The sequence below is a fragment of the Pelodiscus sinensis genome, chromosome 21, assembly GCF_049634645.1.
Source record: "Pelodiscus sinensis isolate JC-2024 chromosome 21, ASM4963464v1, whole genome shotgun sequence".
Lineage (NCBI taxonomy): Eukaryota > Metazoa > Chordata > Testudines > Trionychidae > Pelodiscus > Pelodiscus sinensis.
The window spans coordinates 1048161-1066827 of NC_134731.1; the positions used below are offsets into that span (position 1 = coordinate 1048161).

At 53.7% G+C, this 18667-nt stretch overlaps 1 protein-coding gene across 1 annotated transcript; it reads left to right on the plus strand.

Moving 5' to 3' along the window:
- Positions 1-612: 612 nt before the first annotated feature.
- RILP (Rab interacting lysosomal protein) lies at positions 613-17953 on the plus strand. The gene is made up of 8 exons (XM_075904488.1): positions 613-1004; positions 1356-1479; positions 5058-5179; positions 5480-5668; positions 7829-7992; positions 9155-9277; positions 15506-15589; positions 17611-17953. Exons 1-8 carry the CDS (start codon positions 717-719, stop codon positions 17765-17767), a joined length of 1251 nt encoding a protein of 416 aa, XP_075760603.1. The 5' UTR covers positions 613-716; the 3' UTR covers positions 17768-17953.
- Positions 17954-18667: the final 714 nt, after the last annotated feature.

Sequence of the window (18667 nt, forward strand, 5' to 3'; positions counted from 1 at the left end):
CGCCCCGCCCCCCAGCCCTTAGCGCCGCCTCAGAGCGCCCCCCCCGCCCTTAGCGCCGCCTCAGAGCGTCCCGCCCCCCCCCGCCCTTAGCGCCGCCTCAGAGCGTCCCGCCCCCCCCCGCCCTTAGCGCCGCCTCAGAGCGTCCCGCCCCCCCGGCCCTTAGCGCCACCTCAGAGTGTTCTGACCCCCGGCCCTTAGCGCCGCCTCAGAGCGCCCCGCCCCCCCGGCCCTTAGCGCCGCCTCAGAGCGCCCCGCCCCCCGGCCCTTAGCGCTGCCTCAGAGCGTCCCGCCCCCCCGGCCCTTAGCGCCACCTCAGAGTGTTCTGACCCCCGGCCCTTAGCGCCGCCTCAGAGCGCCCCGCCCCCCCGGCCCTTAGCGCCGCCTCAGAGCGCCCCGCCCCCCGGCCCTTAGCGCTGCCTCAGAGCGCCCCGCCCCCCCGGCCCTTAGCGCCGCCTCAGAGCGCCCCGCCCCCCAGCCCTTAGCGCCGTCTCAGAGCGCCCCGCCCTCAGGCTGTGGGCCAATCACGCTGGGGGTGGGGGTGGGGTCTACGCGCGGTGCCCCGCCCCTGCGGCCAATGGGAGCTGCGGGCAGCAGCGCGCGGAGTCCCCGCCCCCCGCCGAGGAGCTGCCAGAGGCGCGTGCAGGAGCAGACCCGCCCACCCCGCGGCCGAGGGGGCCGGGCGCGTGCGCGGCGCTGGGCGGGAGGCGGCGCGCGCCATGGCGGAGCGGCTGCCGCGGCCCGGGCGCCTGGCCCCGGAGCGCGTGTACCGCCTGGCCGGGGCGCTGGGCGCCGAGCTGCAGCGGCTGTCGGGGCGCTTCGGGCCCGAGGCGGTGGCTGGGCTGGTGCCGCAGGTGGTGCGGCTGCTCGAGCTGCTGGAGGCGCTGGCGGGGCCGCCCGCGGCCGAGCCCGGCCCCGAGCCCGGCTGCCAAGACCCGGCCGAGGCGCTGCTGCGCACGGTGCAGAGCCTGAGGCGGCGCGAGGAGCCCGCGGCCCCCGCCGGGGAGGTGAGGGGGGTCTGGGGGGCGGGGCAGAGACGGGGGGGAAGGAGGGTGGGGGGGAGACTGGGGGGTCGGGACTGGGAGCTCAGGGGCGGGGTTGGGGTCTTTGGGGGCGGGGGGTAGGTTGGAGTCTTGGGGGAGGGGGCTGTGGGGGGAGGGGCGGGGGCTCTGGGGGCAGGGTTGGGGGCTCTGGGAGGTTGCCCTGGCAGCCAGTGCGCAGGCTAGGCAGTGTCATGCCATGGCTGCTCTCCGAGGAACTGAGTCCACCTGACCCCAAGCCCAAGAGGCTCTTGTGGGGTAAAGGGCAGAGCGTCTGGGGTGGGCAGGGCTCTGATCTCACTGGTGCCTTTTTTGCAGGCACTGCAGCAGAAGCTGGCGGAGGCCTGGAGGAAAGAACATGTTCTCCAACACCGGCTGGCCCAGCTAGAAGAGGAAAACCACAAGCTCCTGGCACAGCTGGCGGAGAGCCAGTCCCAGGAAGGTAGGTGTCCCTGGGGAAGCTGTTGCTGAATCCCTGCCAGCTTCTGAGTGCCGGGAAGTTCACTCAGTGAGGCTAGGCTGCAGTGTATCTGGCTTACAGCCCACTGTCATCCTTGGGATGCTCTGCTTATATCTGGAGGAATAAACCTTTATTCTGATATCTGAGCACGTGCACATTCTATGTAATACCACCACCCTGTCTCTGAGGCATCTCACTTGATGAGACTGGGGGACTGAGGCCCAGGGTAAGGCTGTATATACTAGGGACCTCAGTTCAGCTGCACAGGTGTAAGCACTGTAGAGCTCTGAACTAGGCAGTGTGTGGTAGCTTCTAGTACGTTTAATTAGAAGCTTTGTTTATATTGGGGCTCCCAGAGGTGCTAGTAGAGTGTGATGACTTCCCCCCCCCAGGGTGCCATCTGGTGCCCCACTTCCCCAGCCCAACAGCCTAGGTTCCCACACTCACTGTACTGCTGTGATAAGCTGCTGTGCCCTCCAGCCTGCACTTTTGCCAGCGTGCATACAGTAGAAGGACACCCAGCTGCAGTTACATGCAGGCTCTCTGAGCAGCCTCTGCATAGGAATGCTACAGCTAAGGCAACAGCCAGCTTTTCAGACACAAAGCCGCTCTGAAGTATGAACCCACAAGGACATTGGCTTGCTCTGCACAGGGCAAGCTCATAGAATTCCCTCCCTCCCTCAGGGCAGTGGCATCTGCAGCAGTCTTTTGCCCCCAAGTTATGATTCCCACACTCTGCTTTAGGTAAAGCAAAACCAAGTTTATTAACTGCAGAAGATCAAAGCAGATTACCTAGCAAATAAACCAAAAACACAAACTAAATTTAAAAATGTTTCCAGGCGTTGTCTTGTGTGGGGTGCAGAGAACAACCAGATGATGTCACTCCATATATGTTTTTGCATGTGGTGGCAACCCTTTGTTTTAAAGCTTGGTTCCCAGACCAGTCTGTGGAGAAACACTGATATCCCAAGGTGGAGTCAACAGACATGTGGTCACATCATATGTCTTTGTGGGGTCATAGCAGCCATTTATAGTTTCTGTTTTGGAATTTTACACTTATCCATACTAGTTTGTTTCAGTTGCATCTTTCAGTGTCAGTGGTTGATTGTATTTCCTTTGGTAAAGCACCTTTCATGTGATCAGGGAGTCTAGTAATTGAGTAAGACTCTAAACTAAGAATTTGAACTAACCAACTTCTAAAATTATAAGTTAAAAGAAGAAGTAGAGTAATAGTACAAGAGGAAGCAGCCACCTGTATGATCTAACAGAGGGCTTCCTTCTCTATTGCCACATGCTTGAAACTTAGAGTCCCGGGGATGGTGGTTTGACGGACCAGGCAGGTCTGGGCACAGCTGAGGGCGTCCGCTCAGGGCAAATTGCTCAAATTTGGGGCTCCTTACAGCCCCCAGAATGGAGACCTTCCCAAACAGGCCACAAACCAGTCCCACATAGCGCTTCAGCTGCCTGCCTGAAGCCTCATGAGCAAAACCCCTCTGAGACACCAGCAATATCTGTGTCCCAGATGGCCCTGAACCTCATACACAGGTGAGGGGGTCTTAGAACCCAATCTCACCTACCCCGAACAAGTTCTGTCTGGTTCCAAAAAACCAGCCACAGATCCCAGGTCAATTTACCCTCTGGACCTTACCCACAAGCCACGCTGAGCCAACCCTTTAGAATCTACCATCTAAAGAGTTTATTACTATGAGAACGAAAAGCACGAGAATGAGGTTGTTAAAGTATCATACGTTACATGCATCGAATCGCCCAGTTCTCGATGCAGGCTCTAGCAGAGATGTTATAGCTGCTGGATTAAAAGTCCTTGTTGCACATCCTAGGTCAGGATGGGTCCACAGGTCTTCCTGGCTCGTGATCCCCTGCAAGGCTGCATCTGGTGTCAGGAGCAGATCTAAGTCCAGCACGGAGTCGACCACATGGCCTGTTTATACCTCCTCCCTGATTTCTTCCAAGCTGGAGGGAGTCACATGGCCAGTGGCCAGGTGTGTCTTTGGCCTTCAGAGGCCCATTGTTCCCTGGAGCTTCGCTCATTAGCATGTCCATAGGCAATAATTCCTAGCCCATTATTCAAGCACATTCAGAGAGATTCCAGTCTCCATACAGAGTACAGACCCCTAACTCCACACACAGACATTATACAGATCTATGAAGAGCAGATACAGAATCAGAAGAAAGTAGCTTTTGTTTGACCCCTCACATGGCCCCTTTGTACCACTTTTGGGGCAAACACCCCCCATGGATGCAGCAGTGACCCGGCTGCTCCCCTCACAATCCCATAACGTGACAGGTGGTTGTTACTACCAAATTGGAACTTGTGAAAGCTAATTGGATTAGTATCCCACTATGCCTGAATGCACAGTAAGAGATGGTTCCTGCTCCAAAGAGTTTACATCTTACAGAAGTAATAAATGTGTTTAAAGAAAGAGAGGACAAGGGTTACTAAGAGGGAGAAGTTGTGTGGGCTGGCTGCATACATAGCTGTCAAGCTTAACAGAAGTAAGCAAGAGGCCTTAGTGATGTCATCCCTGATGTTCACTACTTGGTTAGGATGAGGAGGAGTTGGCAATGTGACATGGCAGAAGAACAGTGAGTGTTGTGTGAGGAGGAGGGGATGGTCCTGCTCTGCACCGCCAGGTAGTGAGTAGAAGGGCATGGGCTCGTGTCAGAAAAAGATGGAGGTTGAGAGAGAATAGGCTAGGAGAGAAGCAGCTCTTAGGAGTTAGATCTGTGCAACATGGAGATGCACGAAGGCTGCATTCAGGATGGTGGTTGAGGGTAGTGCAAGGAGCAATGGGAGGAAATAAGGGGGAAACATTCGGATAATGTCAACAAGGTGTATACCCGGTGAGGGGGTGATCGGAGAGTCTGGGAGGGCTGGATTCTGTAAATTGGTTATTTAACCGGGCAATGCCAATAACGTCAGCTCCCGAAGGGGAGGTTGAAGAAGTTGCTGAGGCTGTGGTCACAGCTTAGTTGTCATTTCACAGTGGGGCTTGAGTAAAAAATGTGACTTCTGCCTTCACTGGATGGTGATGCATGGTGTGGGAGCAGTTTGGCTCCTCATAGGGATGAGATGAGGGAATGGGGTAAGGGTGCTTTGGCTTGTTAGGCAGGGGCAGTAAGATGAAATGACCTTAATTGTCCCTTCTGGCCATAATCTGAGTTATTCTAGCAGCAGATACTACTGCCTCACCTTCAGCAGAGGACCTTGCAAACCTAGCTAGCTCCGGCACTAGGGTTAGCCACATTGGGAGCCCCAGCATGGATGGTTCTGGCTGCAGGAGCCATTCTTAGCAATTTGTCATCTAACCCTATTGGCAGCCTGTCTAGTAGGTGCTACATAAAATGTCTGTGGAAGGCAGGAGCCCATTTACTCGAGAGCTCCCAGCATTGCAAACATCAGTGCAGCTGAGACCATGTTGGCAGTGATGCAGAAGGGGGAGTTCTGTGACCCTCACTCGAGTAGCCCAGTCTGTGAGCGTGTAGCTGAGCAGGAGAGCAGAGATGCTACTGATGCATGTTCTCTTGGTGTTGGGTTTTAGACAGCACTTTTCGGAAGGAGAGAGAAGTGATGCTGCGGTTGAAAGAGGTGGTGGACAAGCAGAGGGATGAGATTCGTGCCCAGGCCCACGAGATAGTCCGCAAGAACCATGACACAGAGGCGGTAAGAGGCAGGGTGCCTGTGGCTTACTCCAGTGCTGTGAGGGTGGGGGAGCCATGCTGTGTGATCTGTTCTTGCACATTCCTTTGTCCTCCTGTAACACGTGCCAAGGTATTTGCTATAGAAGCAGGTTGTTTTTACATAGATCTTTGTACCCTTCTTAGCACTGTAGTATTGAGGCACCTATACGTGCCATGCTGCCATTCCTGGGAATGACTTGTGGCTTTGTGTGTCACTGCGAGAGAACAGAACCTGCAGCTGTATGCACAGTTGTCTCATGCTTGGCTGTGTCTGGTTTCTCAGCTGCAGGAGCAGTTAAATCGTTTCATGTCCATGAATGAGGATCTGCGCCATAAGCTGGCTGTGGTCCAGGCTCAGCTCAAGAGTGCTCTGGAAAAGAAAGAGGATTTGGAGACCATGGTGTTGGAAAATCGGAGGGAAATAGACAGACTGACCAGAACTGCATCTGCCGCATCCCCTGGGCTCAGTATGGTGAGTCAGAGAGCTGCAGTATCCATTCTACAGGGAGTGTCTAAACTCACCACTGCACAAGGCTGCAACAGGTCACAAATGGGTCAGGATTAGGGATGTGAATAACTAGTTGACTATCCAATAAGAAAATGCTTATTGGATAGTCAACTAATCACCCCCTCCCCCCCCCCGCCATGCCTCTGTCAGAAATAGGCAGGGGGGGAGGAAGGGGTGCTTCAAAGCAGCCTGAGGCCAGACTCTGGGCTGCACATGGTGCTGCTTTAAAACGCTGCATGCAACTCGGAGTCCCCAGCTGGCCTTGGGCCACTAGCAGTGTTTCAAACTGGCAGTTCTGCATGGAGCCTGGGGTCAGCTGGGGACGTCCCTGCTAACCCTGAGCTCCATGCGGCGCTGCTGCTTTGAAACATCACAGGGAACATGGAACCAGAGGGGGACTGCTTGAGTCCCCTGCTGGTCCAGTGCTCCCTGCAGCACTTTCGCCTTTGAAGTGTAGCAACAGCATGGAAGTTGGGAGAGATTGCAGAAGACTGGAAAAGGGCAAATCTAGTGCCCACCTATAAAAAGGGAAATAAGAACAATCCAGGAAACTACAGACCAGTCAGTTTAATTTCTGTGCCAGGGAAGATAATGGAGCAAGTAAGCAAGGAATCCATCTGGAAGATAAGGTGATAGGGAACAGCCAGCATGGATTTGTAAAGAGCAAATCATGTCAGACCAATCTGATAGCTTTCTTTGATAGGTTAACAAGCCTTGTGGATAAGGGAGAAGCAGTGGACATGGTATACTTAGACTTTAGTAAGGCATTTGACATGGTCTTGCATGACTTTATTAATAAACTAGGGAAATGCAACCGAGATGGGGCTACTATACGGTGGGTGCATAACTGGCTGGATAACCATTCTCAGAGTAGTTATTCATGGTTCACAGTCATGATGGAAGGGCATAAGTGGGGTTCCACAGGGGTCTGTTTTGGTACTGATTCTGTTCATCATCTTAATCAAAAATTTTATGATGGCATAGAGAGTATGATTATTAAGTTTTCAGATGCAATCCCTCTCATCTTGGTATCAAGTGCTTTAGAAGAGGGTCAAAATTCAAAATGATCTGGACACACTGGAGAAATGGCCCGAGGTAAACAGAGTGACGTTTAATAAGGGCAAATGGAAACTACTCCACTTAGGAGGGAACAATTTGTTTCACACATACAGAATGGGAAGCAACTGTCTAGGAAGTAGTACTGCAGAAAGGGATCATAGTGGACCACAAGTTAAACACGAGCCAACAGTGTGACACTTGCAAAAAAACAAACATGATTCTGGGATGCATTAATAGGAGTGTTGTAAGACATGAGAAATGATTCTTCCACTCTACTCTGCACTGATTAGGCCTCAATTGGAGTATTGTGTCCAATTCTGGGCACCACATTTCAAGAAAGATGTGGTGAAATTAGAGAAGGTCCAGAGAAGAGCAACAAAAATGATTAAAGGTCTAGAAAACATGAGCTATGAGGGAAGACTGAAAGAATTGGGATTGTTTAGTTACAAAAGAGAGGATTGAGAGGGGACATGACAGCAGTTTTCAAGTATTTAAAATAGTGTCACAAGGAGGAGGGAGAAAAATTGTTCTCCTTGGCCTCTGAGGATTGGATAAGAAGCAGTGGGCTTAAATTGTAGCAAGGGAGGTTTAGGTTGGACATCAGGAGAAACTTCCCACCTGTCAGGGTGGTTAAGCGCTGGAACAAATTGCCTGGGGAGGTTGTGGAATCTGTCACTGGAAATATTTAAGAGCAGGATGAACAGACACCTGTCAGGGATGATCTAGATGGTGCTTGGTCCTGCTGTGAGGACAGGGGACTGGACTCAGTGACATCTCAAAGTCCTTTCTAATTCTAGGATTCTATGATACAAGCTAGCTAATGATGTCCAGCTGGATATGTTAGCTAGCTAATGGTTACAGGAGGAATTCATCATGCATATGCTCCCAAGTCTGCAACTGACTGTCTTCTCAGCAGTGGCATCTCCCTTGCACCCAGAACATCTTAGGCAAGCTTCCTCACTTGGCTTGTACCTTGTTGGTAGCAAGGGGGCTGCCAGGGGTTTTGCAGTGACCCACCTGTCTTCCCAGCGTTTGCTCAGCTTTTCCTTCTCTTTGAATCCCTAGGATGGCGCAGCATCACCCGGGGAGGAGCTGCAACACCCAGACTGTGGGAGGAACTCTGCTCAGAGCTCCTTCTCTAAAGAAGAATTGCAGCAGATCCTGCAGGAGCGCAATGAGCTCAAGACCAGTCTGTTCTTGGTGCAGGAGGAGCTGGCCTATTACCAACGGTGAGCATTGCAGCAGGCAGGGAGTTGGCATCATGCTGGCTGGATTCCCATCAGGAGCATGACATTTGATGCAAGGCTGCCTTGAGAGGGTTGTAACATACACTGTAATTGAATTGTTGTGTAACTGCACAAGGTATTATCGGTTACATGAGTACTCAGTAGTCCCGGGGAGCCCCCTGCCACCGTGCACTGCTGCCACTGTATCAGAGGCAGCAATGCGAGGTGGCAGGTTGAGCTAGTTCATGAGGGGAGCTAGTTTAAAAACCTGACTGACTGGCTGCCTGCCTGCTGCCCTGCGCTGCTGCTTCTGATAGGGGGATCAGAGCTCCCCACAGATAGAGGCTGCTCTATGGGATGCCAAACAGCCTCTGTTTGCAGGGCCCGCAGGGCCCTCAGATCCCCCGTGGACAGGAGGTGCTGCCGTGAAGCAGCTTCTGCCTGCGGCGGGTCCAGGCTGCTCTGTGGGATGCTCAGACCTCCTACAGATGGGCTGCTCCATGGGATGAGGAGCAGTCTCTGTCCACAGGGATCTTGGCCTGCCTCTCCTAGGCAGCAGTGCGAGGGCACCGGCTCCTGCTTCTTCCCGCCCACTGCTGCCTCTGATACAAAGGTGATGCGGTGATGGGCGACTAGATTATCTGATAAGCCGATAAGCCTAGGCATAGAAGGCCTGACTACACGTTGACATCCTGCTGGACAAGTAGATCCAGGTCCCAGGGGAGAGGAAGGATTGACCCTTCCCTTTGCTTCATCCAGCAGGCTGGTACCTTTGGGTTTGTATGCCCCACTCCCACCCATGGCAGAGATGAATTATATAGCTGTAGATGGTCTCGGTTTAGGTCTCTGGAGTCCTTAAAACCTTGCCTTTCTGCCTTTTGCTTTCCGGGGCAGAGGGTGTGCTAGTCTGTCTCATTGCACCCTGCCTGTGATCTTTGCCTGTCTGGGCTGAGGGGGTTACTACAGGATAGCCTGTCTGGGACTGAATTCCTTGTTGCCAGGATTGAGGAGCTCTCAGGGAAGGGGTGACTGTTCCTGTCTCTGCTTAAGACTGAGAGCCTTGGGGAAGCCACTTGAGTTGTGGTATGTGCCTTTCCTGCTCCCAGGAGGCTGTGTGGCCTGGTGTCTCCTAGACCTTTGTGCACTGGCTGGTTTGTTTCCCCAGGGAGTTGCTAAATGAGGAGCGAATCCCAGGCCTCCTGTTGGATGCCATGAAATCCACCATCAAGAAACAGCGGAAAAAAATCCGAGCCAAGATGTTGGGGACTGTGGAGGAGCCAGCGAGCAGGTGAGTCAGCAGCTCGCTGTAGGGACCTGGGAGCTTGAGCTGGGATAGCGCTTGCTTATTCCACGACTGGATGGACACTGGTGGCCCTTCCGCTGCTGAGAAGAAAGGAGAGAACTGCCTCTGTCTGGGAGAGGCTGCCAGCTGGAAGTCGAGGAGGAGCAGTGCTGTGCAGCACGGGAGCCCCTGGTATTGCCATGCCCAGGGACTCCTGACCACCAGGCACTCAGTACGTTTCATTGTCACTGGGCTGTATGCAGCTTGCTGGGCTGTCGGACGCTACTTGTTGCTGCAATGGAGTCTGGTGATGGGGGTGCATCTGGGACAGCCAGAAGTGCTGGGGAAGGACTTGCCACTGGGCAGGGGCCTGTTTGATACTGTCACAAGCTGTCCTGAGGGTGGTATTGAAGATGGCAGCTGGGATATTCCATGCAGGGGTCATGGGAGTAGAACCCGCTCCTGCAAGTGCAGTGACTCATGGTTACCTGTTGTAAATTTTTTGTAATTCCAGCTCCCCACCCTGCTTTGTGGGCTGTCCCCTCCTCACCCCCGGAATGGACTAGTTGGGTGTGTTGGAATGCAGCTCAATGACTTTTAAACTGTCTTCAATAAAGATCTGAAATGGCCTAGCTTTTCTACAGCTCTCTGATAACTGCTTGCTTACCTTCTGCAGGGGCGTGGCTCTTGGAGGAGCCAACATCCAAGCACCATTGCATGGGTGGAAACAGGCATCATAGTGCCCCTGGGGACTAGACCCCCAGTAGGGGAGTGACCAGGTATTAGGAGGAAGAGAATTAACTGCAGCCTTAGCTATACCTTGGCACAAACATTTCAAGCATGGGCCACTAGAACCTACATTAGGCCCCTAAGGTTGCATAGGTGAAGGCCTTCCCTTTCTCCCTGGTGAAGACTTCTAGCTCCGGTTAACACGTAAAATGCAAAGCAGTTCAGAGTCGTCTTTGAATTAAGAGGTCACGGTCAACCCCTGGCTCCACCTTAGGTTTTAAATCAAGATCTGCACTTGTGAAAGCTACAGTCCTCTGCCTCTTTGGTAGGGCTTACTTCATGTGTTCTTAGTGCAAGTTAACAGGGCTTCCTGCTGAAAACTTGTCACTGGGTACTGTAGGGTGAATGTGGCTTTCCCTAATGTAGTTGAAAGGGGGAGTCCCCTAGTGACTGGGTACAGAAGGAGGGTTCAGCTTTGGCTACGTGGCCAGCAAAGCAAGAAACAATGATTTTTCTTGTCTGCATCTGCCCCCAGCTTGCTTAATTGCTCTGTAGTGCTGGAATATTATTTAATACAAGGGGCAGCAGCAGCTATCACCAGAGCCTTCTGAGGGCTAGCAGTGGTCTAGGGCTAGCCTGACTGTGTCCCTAACAGCGTCTTAGAGCAGGGGCAGGGCTACTGGCCTGCACTAACAAAGCTAGTGCAAACTCCAAAGCCTGTGTCTTGGCTGAGCATGGTTGACTGCTGGTTCCTAACTTCGGGACCTTTGATTTGGGTAGCCCTGGTTCTGGAGCTATGCCTGGGGCTGGAGCTGTTAGTTTTGAATTTAATTGTTACCATCACTAGCATACAGAGCTCTTCCCAACACTGATCAGTCAGGGGCAAGCACCCTCCTGCGAGCAGGGCTGTGCGATGGGGTCTGTCCCTGCCTATGCTTTGCAGTGTAAGAGGTAATCTCCCTTCTGCCAAGGGTGGTTGTGGTGTCAGCAGCACACCTGCCCCATGTACCTCCACTAGCAACAAGCCCTTCCCACTCGCTTCTGTGCCTCTGCACTGTTATGGCCAGTGGCGGGGAAAGGGAGCCTCTTGCCCCGCAGACTGAACTGGACCATGAGGGCCTGGGGGCAGGACCTGTGTCCTGGGGAGTTTGCAGAGCACACAGCCTTCCAAGTAACTAGGGACTGACTTTTCCTCTCCTGAGCCCTGTAGCTGAGGTGGGTATTGGGGACCCCTTTGCCACTAGTGTCATTCCTGCTGTTAAATGCAGAAGGGCCTATTCCTGAGCATGGGGAAATCCCATCTCCACAGAATCTGCTGCCTCATAGTTCAGTCCAGCAGGGTGGGGACGGGCCAGCCCAAGGGATGAACAGCTGTGGGTGGTGGGAGGTGTGGAAGAGGAAGGCCCAGCTGTGAGCTTGAGCATGTGAATTCTCTGTGCGATGGCCAAGCCTGCACCCTTCCCCAACTGCTTCAGGGTCAGTAGTGGCTTGTGCAGATGGGCAGCCCTGTCAATGGCTAGAACTGGCTTCTCTTTGGGGATGCCTTTGAGTGGCTGACACAGCCCTCTCAGTCACCAGACTCCAGTTCATCACGTGTTGGCCCGTACGCAATCAGGAGAATAGCAGAAGAATGGGCTGTGCAGGGTGGTGGTGCTGGCAGCGCTCTGGTGCTTGGCGGCAGTTGACGAATGGCTGCAGTGTTCGGGCTGGCTGGAAAGGCTCCCTTAATGCTTCCTCGCACTGTCCCCCTTCGTGCCAGATACACACGCAGTCTGGCCAATGACTCTGCCATCTTGCACTCTCGCTAGCTGGTGGTTGCCAAGGGTTGTCTGATTGCTTGCACTTCCTTGTTCTCTGTTTGCTGGCAGGAGGGAGCGTGGTGTCCTTTCCCTAACACTCAGCACTGGCCTTGGCCTTTCCTGGTTATTTTGTCTACTCTTGGAAAAGCCTGGCTGCTCATGGTAACTAGACAGAGGCTGTCTGTAGCTTCCCTCTCTGTGTGCCACTGGGAGAAGAGAAGGATTTTCAAAAGAGCCCAAGTGATTTATGGCTGCAAGTGTCATGGGCTTTCAGTGGGTCCTGAGTCAAAGTCCCAGTGAAAAGCAAGGAGATTTGGCCCCTAAAGGTGCCCCTATGTTGCAAGCGAAGGTGTTGTTAGACACACAGGCACCTTGTTCCCTGCCCCAGCTGTGATCTAGCTAATGGGTTTAAAATAGTAGCATTGATGTGGAAGTGCAGGCTAGCAACCAGTGTGTGTCTAGGCTTCTCACAATGCACACATACTGGTCTTTAGCCAGTGCTGATACCTAGGCCGCCCCATTTGAACTGCTAGGAATGTCTGTGCCAGCTCGATGGAAGCTAATTCAGATTGTCAACGGAGAGCTCTGGAACAGTCATGGAGTGTGAGATTGTCAAGTGTGGGTGCTGTTGAGAACCCTAAGGGTGGGGCCTACCACTAGCCATCAGACAAAGCTGTCCTTTCCTACTCTGATGCCCCCAATAATGCTGTCCTGGGCCCTGTTAGCAGCAGTGTGAGCCCCAGAACAGCTGAGCTGCTGACATTTTTAACACTGTCAAAAGACGAATAGGCCTGTGGCATCTTAGAGACTAACCAAACTCAATAGGCTCATGAGCTTTCATGGGTAAAACACTTCATCAGATGAACTGGAGTGGGACTAACAGAAACCAAGAGATGTATGTAAATGCAGAAGTACCAGTAGGACCTGTGTTAATGAGGCTAATTAAGTGGGCTGGATGTATATCTTACATAGCTTTTGATGTGGAAATGCAGATGTTAATGACAGGAGAATCAAAAGCTAGTATGGGACACAGCCAGCCCACTTAATTAGTCTCATTAACACAAATCCAACAATTAACTGGTGGTATTTCTGCTTTTACATACGTCTCTTGGTTTCTGGTCAGTCCACTCCAGTTCATTTGCTGAAGTGGGTTTTACCCACGAAAGCTCATGATTCTATAGTTTGGTTAGTCTCTAAGGTGCTGCAGGAGTATTTGTGTTTAAAGTTACAGACCCTGCTCCCCCTCAGTGCTAAAAATCTCAATGTGACTGAGCTGTAGGTGCAGACCAGTGCCCATCCAGCGTAGAGCATCCTGCAGAGCTGCCACCAGGGCAGCAGAATATGACACTCCTGCTGTTTGGAGTGGCTCATGGTAGTGCTTAGCTTAGTATGTTCTGAAATTCAGTTTTGTCCAGGCAGTGAAAAATATGAACTGCTGGATCACGAACAGTCTTACATGATGTCCCAGCCTCTCCTTCACCTTTCCAGTCACTCTTGCCATCCAGCCAAACTGGACTTAGTGATAAATGGTTACACCAGAACTCTCACCACATTTAGATTGCTCCCAGTCCTGAGACCAGTTACTTACCCCAGATGAATTGGTGCTCTAGGTCCTACATGGAAGCCCATGCCTGTAGCCAGTCCTATAATAAACCACCTAAGGGTTATTAACTAGGAAAAAAGAGAGTTGTGGTTAAAAGAAGCAGCTCTGTAAGTGCAAATGAGTTACCATCTAAATCTTAAGAGTGACAGTTGTAATCATTCCAAGTGCCTTTCAAAGCAGACCCAGGAGGCAGCCTCTGGATCTCTGGCTTCAGCACAGGCTTTGTCCACACCACCCAGCTCTTTAGCAACACAGCAGTGTCATGGGAAGCTGGGCGGTGCAAACACCATTTGTCTGCATTTTGATGACAAAAATCCTCTGCCTCCCTCAAGCAGCATTTGCTTTGTTGGCAGGAAAGCTCTGCCAATGTTTCTCTCCTCTCTGAGGTGGGAGGTGCTCACAGTTCAGAGCAAATATTTTTTACAGTTATGGCACCTCCCTGTATTAAATGTTACCGCACAGTGGGATATGGATGTGAGATTAACACATGCAGCGACATACAAGCATCTTATCGCGTCTAAACACCATGTATGTTCTTATGAAACTCATCCCTGTTTAGAGCATGACTAACACATGGGATCTGGCGAGGTCTCCAGTTAGGGGTTGTCAGTCCTTAGCTAATGGCTGCAGCCTGAGCAAGAGCTGGTGTAACCACCACCAGAAGGATTTGAATCTGGGACCTCTGGAGCTTAGTGTAGGAGCCGCTACAGCTTGAGCTAACAGCCAGCTGGCCGCCAGTTTCAGCCATAGAGCTCCCTTGTTCTTATCTCTGGCTCTAAGTGGGACGGTGACCCACACTAGGTGTGGGTGTTACACTGGCATCTCCCCTGCTACTGCCATGCTAACAATGGTGAGAAATTGCTTCCAAATTTCAGCTCACCTAGGGAGGATGCTGGCTTCTGCTGTGGGGTGAGCTCCTTCCAGGGACCATGGGAAGGTCCCTTTAGAGCTGTGAACCTGTCACCCTAAGGCCAAAACTGCCCAGGTGCTGAAAATGCGAAGCTGTGCCTGGTTCCAGCTCTTGGAGAGGAAATGGGGGGAGGCATGTGCTGACATGGGTGTAAGTATGTAAAAGTAGCGTGGTGACCATGGCTGTTGTACAGCTGTACAGCAGGGGTCACACCGGAGAGTCTGCCCGTACTTTGATGGTGAAGATGCCCCAGAGGTGACGTAGCTAATGTTTGCAAGGGGCATTGCGGGCAAAGAGCACTGAGCATCATTGTGCGTAGTGTAAATTGCGATTCTGTATGAAACTTACAACAGAATTTCTGTACCCCCCCACTAATATGCAGCCACTGCTGGGGTGCAGCTGACCGTTCATTTTGAGAACTCATCTGGAGACAAGCAATGCAGCATACCCTTTCCAAAAAGCAAAGAGCAGCTCCTGACTCTTCCCATCCCTGATGAGTCTCTGGGGACTATTTAAGGTGGGAGAGTAACTAGGAGTCAGAGGAGAAAGATAACAAAGGGGGAAAACTGGCTTAATGGCAAGAAGAACCGCCTGGTTGGTGATTAGTACTGGCCTCTGGCATGGTCCCAAGGGGCACAATCCTGCCCTGGCTCCAGGAAATGGACCGGATGGGACCCAAGGGATCTTGCTAGTTTTCACACACTGTGACTGCCACAGAGCAGCCCTGCTCACCAGTGCGGGGCAGGGAACGAGGGTAAATCCTTGCCCAGCTGAACATGCGGGAGGGAAAAGGCAGAAGGTGATTGCTCTTTGGAACTGGGTCACATCCGACACCGTTACGCTTGCAGAGAGCCCTGGAATCTGCACTGGGCACAGGTGGCCAGGGCCTCAGTTCTGTGCCGCATCCATGAGGCAGTGTTCCGTGCGGGACACCCTGTAGGCTTCCCTAGGGAACAGCTTCCAGAAATCCAACCCCAGTTCTGCAGCTGAATCTGGGCTAGGGTATCTTGAGAGTTGGTCAGGATTCCCATGATGCTTTGTGTGATGGAGCTGTTGCCCTCCCCTCCCCCATGTGGGTCTCATTTATGGTTAGGGTGAGAGGAGCTGGCATTCTCCTTTCTGCGTACGGTACGAAGCCGAAGTGGAAAGTCAGAGGGTTTCTTACTCGCCATTTCTCCGCTTTTTCCCGCTAGTGATGAAGATGAGACTTCATGGCTCCCAGCACCTACTGTAGACTGTGTGGACTCTCAGCCTCGCGAATCCAAAATCAAGAGCTTGTAAGTTTGCACCTGATGTGGGGAGGTAGCCCTATGGCGGAGGAATAACTAGCCCCTTCGGCAGAGGTCTGGGCCAGCCCTCGCAGGATGGGGAGAGTGCCATTCCCCAGCTCTGCTCTGGCCCTGCCCAAGCTGTGCCCTACACCTGGCCCCAGCCTCAGCATGGCTCCACAGCCAGCTGAGGGCCCGGCTGCCGTTCTGTTCCCGCCTCTAGCCTTGACCCCTCACAGTGGCTCTTTTCCTGCCTAGGGCCAAGGCTGGGGGCCAGGAGCAGAGCTGCAGCTGGCCCCGGGCCTGGCTGCTGGCCCCCACAGTGGCTCAGCTGTGGCTTCGATCCTGCGCTCTCTTCCCTCAGCCTTGACCCCAACTCCCTTCCCTCCCCTCCCTGGAGCCATGGCCCTACTCCCGGCTTTGAGGGCTGCGGTGGGGGACCACTGCCTTAGAGCATTATAGCTGGCTACAATACCTGTGAGGCGTTCCCTGCGGAGAACAGGACTGTGCACTGTGAGGAGGAGCAGTCCCTGCCCACAGAGCTGGCACCATCGTACGGTGGTGTGTGTGCACATAGGGCATTGGGGGCTGGCATTTGTGAAGAGCTCTGAGAGGCCCGCCCAGGCTTTCTATGCTCATTCCCAAGCCCTAGCGTGATTTGGAGCCCCCAGGGTCAGTGGTGCCATAGGACAGGCCAGCCTGTGTCATACAGGTTCTTGAGTGCCAGGAAATCATAGAACCATAGAACACTAGGACTGGAAGGGACCTTGAGAGGTCATCGAGTCCAGCCCCCCACCCTCACGGCAGGATCTGGTACCATCTCCATCCCTGATAGACATTTATCTAACTACTCTTCAATATCTCCAGAGATGGGGATTCCACAACCTCCCTGGGCAATTTATTCCAGTGTTTGACCACGCTGACAGTTAGGAACTTTTTCCTAATGTCCAACCTAAACCTCCCTTGCTGCAGTTTAAGCCCATTGCTTCTTGTTCTATCCTCAGAGGCCAGGAAGAACAATTTTTCTGCTCCTTGTGATACCCTTTTAGATACCTGAAAACGGCTATCATGTCCCCCCTCAGTCTTCTCTCTTCCAAACTAAACAAGCCCAATTCTTTCAGCCTTCCCTCATAGGTCATGTTCTCTAGACCTTTAATCGTTCTTGTTGCTCTTCTCTGGACCTTCTCCAATTTCTCCACATCTTTCTTGAAATGCTGTGCCCAGAACTGGACACAGTACTCCAATTGAGGCCTAATCAGCACAGAGCAGAGCATAATAATGACTTCTTGTGTCTTGCTCACAACACACGTGTTAATGCATCCCAGAATCATGTTTGCTTTTTTTGCAACAGTATCACGCTGCTGACTCATATTCAGCTTTTGGTCCACTATCACCCCTAGATCCCTTTCTGCCATACTCCTTCCTAGACAGTCGCTTCCCATTCTGTGTGTGTGTGAAACTGATTGTTCCTTCCTAAGTGGAGCACTTTGCATTTGTCCTTATTAAACTTCAGCCTGTTTCCCTCAGACCATTTCTCCAATTTGTTCACGAGGAACATGTCCCCATGAACAGGTGTCTCCAGTGGATAATAGGGATGTGAAAGGTTAACTGGAAAGCATCATCCTTAAGGGATGGTAACCAGTGGGGGCTGGAGCAGCTTCCTGCCTGCTGTTGGGGGGGACTGCTCCAACCCTGGAGAGGCCTGTCATGGGCAGGGGCTGCTCTGAAGAAGAGCAGCCCCTCTCCATGGCAGGCCCGGGGGTCCCGCAGGCAGGGACTGCTTTGGTGGGATCTGGGATCTAGTGGCAGCCCCAGCATGGGAATAGGCGCCCCATGCCTGGAGTGTGCCCCGCCAGGATCCCGCGTACTCAGGTGACCTCGTTCAATGTCAGGTTAGCCTGCTGTTTAGTGACTAACCAGAGTTTCACATTCCCAGCGGACAGTGGCTCTGACGGCCGCTTTGGGGATGTCGCTCTCTCGTGGCCTTGCACTCCCCCTGCTCACCCACTCTCTCTCTGCTTTCCCTGCAGTTTTGGTCTGTGGTATCACGGCAGCAGCAAAGACCCCCCCAGGCCAGGCTGCTCTGGCGTGTGGGAAATCATTGACTCGCAGGATGTGCATTCTGAGCAGGAGGAAGAGAACAAACCCACACCGGGCTCCCCTGGCAGAGCGGTGCCTCGTCCCTGACCTCAGCTGAGCACGATGCCAGCCAATGGCCCAGCAGCAGCACCTGCCCCTCCAGGCCCCTCTCGGAGGCAATGTGATGGGAGGCTCAGTAGCTGCAGCTGCATTAGGAAAATTAGTCTCCCATTGCAGCAGCTGGCCCTGGAGGTGCAACGGCACAAGTGGCCGTGATAGCCTGATGTGTGCAGGGTGAAACGGCTCTGCCCCTGCCAGCGCCCGCACCTCCTGTGTGCACAGTCAGTGCCCAGCCCCCATCAGTGGCAGCTTGACCCCATCAGATGCTCAGATCCAGCTGTGCTCGTGGCTCAGCCCTCGTCGAAAGCCTGTGCCCCTCTGCACTTGCAGCTCAGCCCTTGCTGAATGTCCACTCCTCATCGGCACCGCACCTGCGATCACATGGGCATAGCCAATGCTCCTCCTGTCTCTGTACTCATGGCTCAGCCACCCCAGCCAGCGCCTGTCCCTGCGCTGCCCGTCACCCATACCACGGCCACCCCAGCCAGGGCCTGTCCCTGCGCTGCCCGTCACCCATACCACGGCCACCCCAGCCAGCGCCTGTCCCTGCGCTGCCCGTCACCCATACCACGGCCACCCCGGCCAGCGCCTGTCCCTGCGCTGCCCGTCACCCATACCACGGCCACCCCGGCCAGCGCCTGTCCCTGCGCTGCCCGTCACCCATACCACGGCCACCCCGGCCAGCGCCTGGCCCTGCGCTGCCCGTCACCCATACCACGGCCACCCCGGCCAGCGCCTGGCCCTGCGCTGCCCGTCACCCATACCACGGCCACCCCGGCCAGCGCCTGGCCCTGCGCTGCCCGTCACCCATACCACGGCCACCCCGGCCAGCGCCTGGCCCTGCGCTGCCCGTCACCCATACCACGGCCACCCCGGCCAGCGCCTGGC